This window comes from Aplidium turbinatum, chromosome 4, assembly GCF_918807975.1.
Source record: "Aplidium turbinatum chromosome 4, kaAplTurb1.1, whole genome shotgun sequence".
Taxonomy (NCBI): Eukaryota; Metazoa; Chordata; class Ascidiacea; order Aplousobranchia; family Polyclinidae; genus Aplidium; species Aplidium turbinatum.
The window spans coordinates 35,818,450-35,829,933 of record NC_137475.1 but is presented as its reverse complement, the minus strand read 5'-3'; the positions used below and the strand labels follow the sequence as shown (position 1 = coordinate 35,829,933).

At 41.8% G+C, this 11,484-nt stretch overlaps 1 protein-coding gene across 1 annotated transcript; it reads left to right on the top strand.

Moving 5' to 3' along the window:
- The first annotated feature begins 1,633 nt into the window (after positions 1–1,633).
- On the top strand, positions 1,634–6,441 carry LOC145769113 (uncharacterized). Its single transcript, XM_082580708.1, has 2 exons — positions 1,634–2,963; positions 3,047–6,441. The coding sequence occupies exons 1-2, from the start codon at positions 1,634–1,636 to the stop codon at positions 6,439–6,441; spliced, it is 4,725 nt and encodes a 1,574-aa protein (XP_082436834.1).
- The last annotated feature ends 5,043 nt before the right edge of the window (positions 6,442–11,484 follow it).

Sequence of the window (11,484 nt, the reverse complement as noted above, 5' to 3'; positions counted from 1 at the left end):
TTATTACGTCTGTTTTTACATATGACTTAGAGTCGTGTAGGCATAGCTTTGTAGCCTACTACAGCAGTACTATACTGTATTAGTTTTGTGTAATTCTTTACGTTTTTCTTACGCTGTGATTTTCGTTTCAGAAAACCATAGCCTGCGAGTTCTATACTCAATAAAAGGTGTGCGTTTTGAATACCAACTTTCCCGTGTTTTGATCCGCGTTGTCAGCTTGCGTTTCGTGATCTAACATAAAGTTTTCGAATAATCTTTTTTGGATTGCTGGAGTTGAACTGGATTATTTTCCCGCTCCAGAATACCCTTGGATTATTCTCCGAAATACTCGGACTTGGATTATTTTTCTGAAATATTCAGAATCGGATTACTGAATCTTCAAGTACTCCAACATTGCAACAAACGATCGTAAGTTACGTTATTCTTGATAAGATAGCAAGTTTTTATCCTCATAACTGACATCAACATGTCTTACGTTAATGAAGATAACTCGACTGAAGTAGTTGATGGGAAAAAAACAAATACTCTACTTACGCCTGAAAATGTTTCTGTAACTTTACAAACCAACCATGGGTTATCCCTGGATCCCACCTCCAAACGGATAGGTAAACTTACAGAAAAGGGCCTCAATTATAAAACAGAGGAAACAAAACGCCGATTTTGGCGTAGTTGTGCCGGCGTGAAATCAGCTAAACAAGTTCTAACAAGACTAACTGTCACGACCAAAGAGCCTGACAATATACGACAGGCCTCTACCAATCTGTATAAAGCTTTCGATGCAATGTCAAATTGTTTTGGCGATCTCGAACAATTAGTTGATCGAGAATCCTTAGGGGAGTTTGAACAAGTTCTCAACCGCACTGAGGCAGAGGTAGAAAAGGTCGCTGAATTGGCACAAACGGCGATTCAGTGCCTTTCGTTTGAATCAGCAAGAAGCGAATCGTCTTCTGCTTCCCGCCACTCAAAATCTAAATCCGCTTTCGGTCCGAAATCTACTGCGACCAATGCATCAAATTTTTCTGTGCAACAAGAGCGCGTTCTGAATATGCAAAAGTCAGCCTCTCTAAAGGCACAGTTGCCATTCATAGATGAGCAAAATAAGTTGGACTCCCAAGCTAAACTTCTTAGCGTCAGACGGGAAATAGCTGGGCTAGATGCCGGGATAGAAGCTTCACGAAAAGCGGAACAGACTCTAAATAACAATCTTAGTTTGGATGATGCACTTTTAAATTTACCCACCGAATCTAATTTTGACAAGCAACAGAGGTTTTTTGGCTCTACTGAGAACGAAACCTCTCCTGTTAAAAACGAACCAGCCTGTCTTCCCAAGGCTATTGTGAAATCTAAAGTTAATCACAGTCCCAGTCAACCCGTAGAACCCGTTGCTGATTTAGAAGCTATCACTAGCAAACCCCAAGCTAAGACCAGCGCTGCTACCGTCCGCTGTGACGTAGATGCAATTGACCCTTACTTTACTTCTCAAACCCCCAAGCCCGCTTAACAAACTCCTTTCCCTAAGAGGATCAGCGTGTCACATACTGATTCTTTGTATGACCATGACTTGAGCCATGCTCCCGTAGGTAATCAGGACACTAAAATGTTAACTACCATAGCTAGCATAGTGAGCGAGGTAATGAGTGCTCCCAAATTGGAATGTTTGAAATTTTCGGGAGACTCCCTTCGGTATATTCCATTTAAGCAAAGTTTTTCGGAGAGTGTGGACAAGCGACAATTCTCGCCTCTGCAAAAGTTGAGTTTTCTTCTGCAATTTACTGAAGGCAAGGCAAGGAGGGCCATTGATCATTGTTCCAATGTAACACCCCCAGACGAGGGATATGAACTCGCACTCAAAACACTGTATGAGCGGTATGGCCGACCTCAGGTGATAATCTCTGCCTTCAAGCACAAACTTTTTAGTCACCCCTCGATCCGTAACAACGATAGAGAGGCCTTGCTTGATTACGCTTCTACACTGAGAAAGTGTTTGGAAACGTTACAGAGTGTCGGCAACGTTACGGAGCTTAACAATAGTCTCGCCGCTTTTGCCGAAAAGTTGCCTTTCCGAATCCAGGAGTCATGGAATCGGCACTTTGCAAAGATATCTTACAGAGATCAAAGAGCTCCCGAATTTTCGGATTTGGTTGAGTTTGTGGAAGGGGAAGCTAATTTGCTGAATGCCTACCCTGAACCACTTCCTATCATTCGTCATGCCGACAAACAGCGGCAAGGTACGAAAACTATCCCAAGAAAGGCTACTTGTTCCAACGTCGCAGTTAACGAAGTTTCGCAACTAAAATGCTACTACTGCGAGCAGCGACATGTTATTACAAAATGTGAAGCTTTTCAGGCACTCACACTGAAGGAGCGAAGGGACATCCTAAATAGGAAAAGCCGGTGCTTTAACTGCTTCAGTAAGCATGCGACCCGAGAGTGCCGCAGGACACATTCGTGCACAGTAACCGATTGCAAAGGGCGGCATCATACTCTGATGCACAATTTCAACCCTCGGAAGCCTAGCAATGACAAACCGAAGGAATCCCAGGCGGAGTCATCTAACAGTGCTGAAGCACATTCAACAAGTTGCACTGCGAATGCTCACGGTGGAAGATGTTACTTCAATGTAATTCCAGTGAAGGTTCGAGCAAACGAAAGAGAGATCTGCTGCTATGCATTTCTGGACTTGGGTTCAGACACTACCTTCTGCCACAAGAGGTTAATCAAAAGGTTGAGTTTAACGGGTGAACCCAAACGCCTTGCTTTGAGCACATTAGGACAACACCAAGATATCTACAAGGGCATGAGTGTGAATTTCGCCATTACATCTTTAGATGACAGGGTCACATTCGATATATCAAACGCAATGACTATTGACAACCTTCCTGTTCATCCCAATTCAATTTTGTCCGAAGAAGACAGGAAGTCATTTCCTCATTTGAAAGGCTTGGATTTCCCTTCCCTAGATGGTGCTACCGTAGATGTCCTGATCGGAAATGATGTTATGAAGGCTCATAAAATCTTGCCCTTGGTCGAGCATGTAACGCTTCAGTTCATTTCATAAGGACTGATGAAGCGTTCGACCAGGACATTCAACGATCCTGGTACAAGGATTTCGAGCCGGATGAATTAAACTTTCCTACTTCTGTTGAAGATCGAAAGGTGCTAACTCTCCTGGAGAAAAACGTCACAAAGGCCGATGGACACTTCTATGCTCCTTTACCCTGGCGCGATGGAGTTGTTCTGCCTAAAAACAGTCAAATCATGGCGGAACGACGGCTATCTTCCACCAAAAGAAGACTTGAAAACGATGGTGCTCTGAAGGAGAAGTATGTATCTCAGATGAATGAATACATACGTCGGGGCTACGCTGAGGAGGTACCACCTGGTGAACATGATAATAAATTATGTTGGTATCTGCCACATCACCCTGTATGCAACCCACACAAACCGGACAAGGTTCGCATAGTGTTCGATGGCGCGGCCAAGCACCATGGCACAAGTCTGAATGACGCTCTTATGCAAGGACCTGATCTGGTCAACAGCATTATTTCCGTCCTTACCCGCTTTCGTAGGGAGCGTGTGGCCTTGGCGGCTGACGTGGAAAGCATGTTCCATCAAGTACGACTCAAACCAGATGACCTCGATTGCTTCCGATTCTTGTGGTGGCCTCATGGCAATCTATCCTCTCCTCCTACTATTCACCGTATGCTGGTGCACATTTTTGGTGCAACTTCCTCTCCGTGCTGCGCTACTTTCTGCATGAGACAAAGTGCAGTTTGGCATGGATCGTCCTTCAATCCCCTGATTTCCGAGATTATAAATCGCGACTTCTATGTTGACGATTGTTTGACGTCAGCTGACTCTGAAGAAGGTACCGTGGCGTTAATGCAAGGGTTGCGAGAGTTGCTGTCTTTGGGCGGATTTCGGCTCACAAAATGGATATTTTCAAGTCAAAGGGTCATCCAGTCCATTCCACAGGAGGAGAGAGCAAAATCGATTACTAACGTTGATCTGGAAGGTAACATGGAGGAACGAGTGTTAGGAGTTCACTGGAACGTGTCTTCTGACGAGTTTGGCATCAACATATCTGACAATTTGGAGAGAAAAGTGTTTACTCGCCGTTCAGTTTTGTCTACGGTTAATTCTCTCTACGATCCCTTGGGCTTCGTGGCTCCAGTCATATTGATCGCTAGAATTCTTCAGCAAAGAGTGATTGAACAACAACTTGATTGGGATGGCGAATTGCCAGAATGTGATGTAAGTGAGTGGAACGGCTGGCTGCGAGAACTATCTAAGCTTCGCGATGTAAGTTTGCGTCGATGCCTTAAGCCAAAAGGTTTTAAGAAAGTAATAAGCTATCAGATCCATCATTTCTGTGATGCCTCAACTCGAGGATATGGCTTCGTATCTTATTTGCGGCTGATCGATGAAGACAGTGTTATTCACTGTTCGTTCCTGTATGGGAAGGCGAAGGTTACCCCTCCACGCTCGGAAACCATTCCTAGACTGGAATTGGTTGCAGCCGTACTTGCAGTAAAAGCAGATCATTGGATTTGCAAGCAGTTGGAATTTCCTAACTGCCGTTCCATATTTTGGACGGATTCCAGTGCTGTCAGGCACAGCATTTCCAACAAAACCAAACGTTTTCGTACGTTCGTTGCTAATCGTTTAGCTAAAATTCACCGCCACACAGATCCCACACAGTGGAGACATGTGAACACTCGTGACAACCCAGCAGATCATGCATCAAGAGGATTGTCGGTTTCTCAGCTACTGAAGTCTAATTGGTTAAAAGGACCCCAATTTCTGTGGCAAGCTGAAGACAAATGGCCAAAACTTCCTGAGGTTAAAGCTCTTGATCCAGAGACTTTGCCAATTGATTTTCAACCTCTCAAAGTTTCACATGTTGCTTCTAGCCAGCCACTAACCAGCTTGGATGATGTAATTTCCCGCTATTCCTCGTGGAATAAGCTAAAGATCGCAGTATCGTGGCTAATTCGTGTTTTTGGTTCCAAAAGAGATAAATCAAAGGTTTCGAAGACTCGTATTACTGTTCAAGAGATGCAGTCAGCTGAACAAAGGATTGTCTCGTATGTTCAGCGCACTACCTTTCCTCTCATTCATGAGATGCTTGCTCAACCCAATTTTTCACACAAGGAGCTGAAGCAACGAGCTAAAGACTCACCTAAACTCCGAATGCTGTCAAAAATTGATCCTTGGATCGATGAACATGGCGTACTTAGAGTTGGTGGTAGACTGGAACTAGCCCCGGTTTCATATGATTCTAAACATCCGGTTATTTTGCCTTACTCTCATCATTTAACTACGCTAATTATTCGTCACTATCATCAATTAGTTGGGCACTCTGGGTTGTCCCATACCTGGACTGCTATCCGTGAGAAATTTTGGATCTTGAGAGGTGGTGCCGCTGTTAGGAATGAGCTCAGCCGATGTACTCTGTGTCGCATGAGACACGCTCCTAGAAGTCGACAGATCATGTCTGTTCTGCCTGCTGCGCGACTCAAGCCAGATGAACCACCATTTTCATATGTTGGCATCGACTATTTTGGGCCGTTTCTCACCAAGAGAGGCAGAAGTCTCGAAAAACGCTTTGGTTGCGTTTTTTCATGCCTCACGATGAGAGCTGTGCACATTGAAATGTCATTTGATTTAAGCACGGATTCTTTCCTTAACTCGTTTCGCCGTTTTATTGGCCGAAGAGGAAAACCGAAAGAAGTCTTTTCGGACAATGGTACCAACTTTGTTGGCGCAGAGCGAGTGCTTCGTTCCGCTCTGCAGGAGTTCAATCAATCTCAGATTGATGGTTATTTTCGGCAAAATCAAATAGTCTGGAAGTTCAACCCGCCTTCTGCCAGTCATATGGGAGGAGCGTGGGAGAGGACTATCCGATCGATTCGCCGGATTCTATCTGCATTGACCAATAAGAACCAAACATTGACTGACGATACCCTTCAAACCCTTTTTACTGAAGTGGAAAAGATCTTAAATTCCCGTCCACTAGTGCCAATCGTGATGGACTCATCAGCAAAAGAGCCTTTAACGCCTAATCACTTGTTGTTGGCCCGCTCTGATGACAATTTGCCTCCTGGTTTGTTCGATGCAAAAGATGCTTATGCTCGCCGCCGCTGGAAGCAAGTCCAGCATTTGACTAACCTTTTCTGGAAGAGGTGGCGTCGAGAATACTTGCCAACTATCGCTTTACGCTCAAAATGGCCAGACCGTGTACGCAATTTGCAGCAAGATGACATTGTGCTAGTCGTAGATGACAATGCTCCCAGAGGAAAATGGCGAATTGGCCGTGTTGTTACAACGTTTCCTGATCATCCTGATGATGTGCGAGTCGTCGAAGTGCGAACCCAGATGGGTATCATCAAAAGGCCAATTCAAAAATTGTGCCTGATCAGTGAATCTGATCCAAACTGAACTGGTGTGCATCTCTGTTGTCGTAATAGGACGTCGACCCCTAGCGCGGCAGAGATGGCACTACAATGTACATAACAACAGGATAAAGTCCAAACTGCAGCAGTTGCTAGCAGATGAACTGTGAACGTTTCCCACATGAGCTGTGTCTTGAATTTTAGGCTTACTTTACATAACATTAGTATAGCAAAATCGTCAATCTCTGATGCCACGAAGAAGTCATTACACCTGTAGATGGATTGATGCTCTTGCACGTCATAACACCATACACGCGTCGCACACAAGACGCTACGTAGTGCAGCGTCGTAATTGTTTTTGTGTTTTTCGATGTTTGCTTGGTTTGTAAAAAATGTATTCTGGTTACCATTTTTTAGGGGGGAGTATGTTACATCGTATCAGGGCACTACGTAATACGTAAGGTTTTGTGACGTCATAATTATGTTTTGGCTGGCTGCAGTTATTTTCGCGGGCTTTCTGTCTTTCTTGCGGCATTCTTTGCAGCTGCAGCAGTCGTTCTGTGCTACTGTTTTTTAGTCTTGGTTGTCTGTAGTACATTACAGAAACTAACTGAATTCTGTTCATTTTTTCATATTGCTGTGGATTAAGTAATAAGTTGTAATGTATACTTACTCTGTTACTGTAAGTTAAGATCATATAATGTTGGGTGCCAGAACCGCCTGTCTGTTGAAGCTGTGGTAAAATTATTCGGTAAGTTTGTGCTAATTTTCTAGTTGATATTGTGTGCAAGCTAATCGGCTATGTATGTCGGAGATTCGTCGGTAGGCTATAACTGTACGAGTGCTCGGCCTATGGTCTTATATGATACGTGCTGCTTATTACGTCTGTTTTTACATATGACTTAGAGTCGTGTAGGCATAGCTTTGTAGCCTACTACAGCAGTACTATACTGTATTAGTTTTGTGTAATTCTTTACGTTTTTCTTACGCTGTGATTTTCGTTTCAGAAAACCATAGCCTGCGAGTTCTATACTCAATAAAAGGTGTGCGTTTTGAATACCAACTTTCCCGTGTTTTGATCCGCGTTGTCAGCTTGCGTTTCGTGATCTAACAAAGACCGTTATACTTGCCACTCATATTGGCAGCATTATCATAACTTTGACCCGTAATCCGTACCATTTTCGGATATGAAAGTATCAAATAAATATGTTTTTTGTTAAAAAAACGAAGAAAAATTGAATAACTGGGGCTGGGCAGGGGTGCTGCAGCACCGCAGCACATAAGGGTGAGCCGTCCTTGCTTGTTTGAGATACGAATTAAAGCAGTAATCTCCAGCTGTGCAACTAAAAAAATTAATAGATTTTTTTCTTTGAGGTGGGGGCCCCCCCCCCCCCTTAATCCGGCACTGTCTTTGTCCGTCGTATGTTATTAAGTAGAATTAAAGGCTTCAAAAAAGTCCCAAAACAATCGAATAAAGAATATCGATTCACATAAAAAAAAAGTAAAGAAAAACCATAAACGATATTGGCGGAAAAAAGAAAAGACTATGACGTAATCGATGTTGAAAAAGTAGAGAATAGCGCTATCGAATAGCGATTTGGAACCGATACTTGCAACCCTGTGCATAACAGTTGGGAGAAAACTTTGCAGCTTTTTTTAATTTGATTTTTTTAGATTATAAGAGTGATCAAATAACGTTTTTGATACTCTTCAGATTTTGAACTTTCTATTTCTTTGGCAGTTTAAAGAATGAACAATTAAATGGAAAGCTTCAGCATAGATCTAAGTTACAACTTATGAGCCTACCTTTGACCTTACTTAAAATATCCTTAATGTTCCAATCAGATTAATTATCAATTTGTGTTGAGCAGTGTACGTTGACGCTGAGGCTAGCGCCGTCAGTTTATTTTTTAGTTGACGGAAGTGGTAGGCCTAGCGCCGTCAACTGTTTTGCCGATTTTAAGCGTCACGCGCTATGCGTCATTTTTCGTTTGCATGGAAAATCTCGTTTCATAATGAGAATTAAATTTTGTTTGACGTTTTGACTTTCAGACTGATAGCAATGAACAATATTTTTCTGTGGCAACTGTTCGTCTATCCAATTATGCAGTTTCAAGTTTGTTTATCGTATCCTGGGTTAATCTGAGTCGAGAAAAGACGAAATCGTCTTTCGCAGCTCGAAACAGTCTGTTAGAAGTCGAATACTTTCGTTTTGTGAGACCCTGGCTAAAATAGCGCTAGAAATTAGCGCTAGAAATTAGCGCTAGAAATTAGCGCTGACGGGTGACAATTTCTTTAAGAGCTGACGCAGTAGGGGAGAGCTGGTATGGTAGTAACACTTTTTGCAAAAAATGGAATATCTCAAAGGATTTTCATTACAGACTTTTGAAAGTTTGACACTTGATTCGTATTTTCTTACGTTACGACATGTAGTCCTTGTCTTCTCTATGTCGCCTATGTGTCACCCACGGGAAGGTGCTACATCAGAGAGACCCATTTGTTACAACCATACCCAACAGTGGGTATGGTTGTAACGAATGGGCGGTATGGTTGTAACAGCATGCTGAATGTGTTAAAATTTAAGTACAAAACAAACATACAGTTAGTAATTTTATTGAGCTAGCCAAATACTAACAAACACAAAGAAAAAGAACGAATTTGACAACATTAGTCACACTTGAATTGGTATTTTTAAAGGCGAAGCAGCAGTGTTGCAAAGCATGTAAACTAGTTGGCTGACATGAAGTTAATCTGAATCGCAGTTCGGGCAAACAAACAATGAAGTACCTTCTGTACACTCCTCATGAGCAGGGCCTCCGAGAGAATTCAGCACTGGTCGGGAAACAATACGAAAAATGGGCCCCATAATATTTTTTAGCAAATATACGCAACTAGTTTGTATCTTGCGTTGCATGTTCGTGTTAAAGCTGAAACTAGCCTGCTTTCCTCAGCATGAAAAGAACTTCGTTCAATGTAAAAATCATCAATAATCACTGGATTACACTTGCAGCAAAAATGCCATTCAAGCAAACTATTTTGTCGATAAAGCTTTGTAAACACATAATAAGCCTACAGGCAACGAAAATAGTTCAACCAAGCATTTAGTTCAGGAGTGTCCAAACTTTTTCCCACGCGAGCCAGATTTGATAATAAGTGTGCGCGGGCCAACAGCCACAATAATTTTTCGGAAAACTGCAAGTTGAATTTATATGATTTTTGTGTGTCTGCAGGCCAAAAATAACACATTGTACAACAACAGGCGCGGGCCATACAAAAACGTCTCGTGGGCCGGAGTTGGCTCGCAGGCCGGACTTTGAACATCCTTGATTTAATTCAACCCTTTCTGGACTTTTTGCAATGCAAAATCACGGATCACAGCATCAAATGATAAAATTTTGCGACGTCTGGATTGATGCACAACATGTACCGGTAGCCTATAGTTAGGCTTTTCAATCGGTTTTGAGTCATTATTAGGCCTACTGGAGCGCACACAATTCTGTACAAATTTCAGTAAGTGCTAAAACCATGTTCTCAAAGCGGAACCGTTGGAGGTATACCTACCGGAACACACAAAAAATCATAACAAAACTATTTGGAAAAACCTTTCGAAGGTTGCAATCAATGATTTCTTGTGTAGAGATTATAGGGTGGTTTGTTCTGGTTTGCAACTGAAGTTTGCTGTGTGGCTTTCTGTCAAAAGTACCAACTCATCCAAAATGTCTTGAAAAATGTCATTGTTGTAGCCTACAAATGGTTTAAATTTGTCCACATGCCCGCAAATGCACAGCAGACATACGATGAAATTTTCATGGAACTTCAAACTCATCGACGATAAGTTTGAGTTTGTTGATACATTTGTCAATTCCAACAACTATCGAATCCTTTGCAATGGACAGTAGAATACATTTCCTTCGAATGATTCAGCTAGTTAAGTGGAGTTATAAAAGCGTTCTGTCCTCAGGAAAAGAAAATCATTTTCTTTTAAATTTGTAATTGCCACTGCAACTTTAGCTTGCGAGTAGTAGCCTACTCTTGCCAGCTTTCTCTTACCGGTACTTAGATTACATCTTCCTTTAATTTCATTAAATTCATCAGTAAATCTTGTTTAGGACCGTAATCCACATAATGCAAAGCAGTCACAAATTTAAAACTGCTAGTTGTAGCCTACTTCAGCATTGACTCAGCTTCCGATCAAGCTCTTGTTGGTTCCAACTTGATGCATTTAACAAACGTCTTTAGAGCTTCAATTTCAAAATGGTAATGTAAAGCATTGGGTTTGACTGCACCACACCTTGATTACCCTCTCGAAGTCAATTTTCTTTGCAAGATGATAGGACAGCTTTCTTTAGACTTTTCAGAATTTTTCCTCTGACTGGGCTATAACTTTAAAGATGCCACAAGCTTACAGATAATTAATCAATTATTCCAAAAATGATAAGACATTTGAACAACGCTGTCTGTAGGCAACATTATGAATTCCAACTATATTTAAGCAACAACAACCATAAACAAAAAACTCAAATAAAAAAAAAACTCACTACTTTCCAAAATCACATCATGAGAAGCATGACCAACAAAAGGCTACTTGACCACACGAAAACAGAAGATCTTTTAACTATGACAAAATTACATCCAATTGCAGCAATAATAAAATCAAAAGTTTTAAAACTGTTCGGCCACACTAAAAGATCACAATTCGGAATCAGCAAAGTTTGCACAGAAGGAAAAGTAGAAGGAAAAAGAAAACGTGGCAGACAACCAAAACGACGGCAAGACAGCATTCAATCATGGACCGGACTCAACTTGGCGAGCTGGCTAAAATCGCCACTCTTAGAAGCAAATAAACTCATGTTGATGCGCAATCTGCTGCAGACGGAGATGATGATGATGATCCATAAACAAAAAATATACAGGATTTACTTTCTTTAACCATGCTTGGACTGATACAGTTTAACTTTCCCAGATAACTTATGTTGGATACAACATCTTATGCCTGGCCAACGCAGATTTTGAAGTTAAGGTTCATTTGTCAAGCAAAAATAGTTCCCGCTTAGCTAAAACAGCACTAGTTTTCAAGTTGAAACTATCA

Bases quoted from the DNA above. Each gene is read 5' to 3' on its own strand.
- LOC145769113 (XM_082580708.1), top strand. From the start codon at position 1,634: ATGAGTGCTCCCAAATTGGAATGTTTGAAATTTTCGGGAGACTCCCTT. The intron at 2,964-3,046 runs GTGCTACCGTAG...GTAACGCTTCAG, and splicing joins GGATTTCCCTTCCCTAGATG to TTCATTTCATAAGGACTGAT.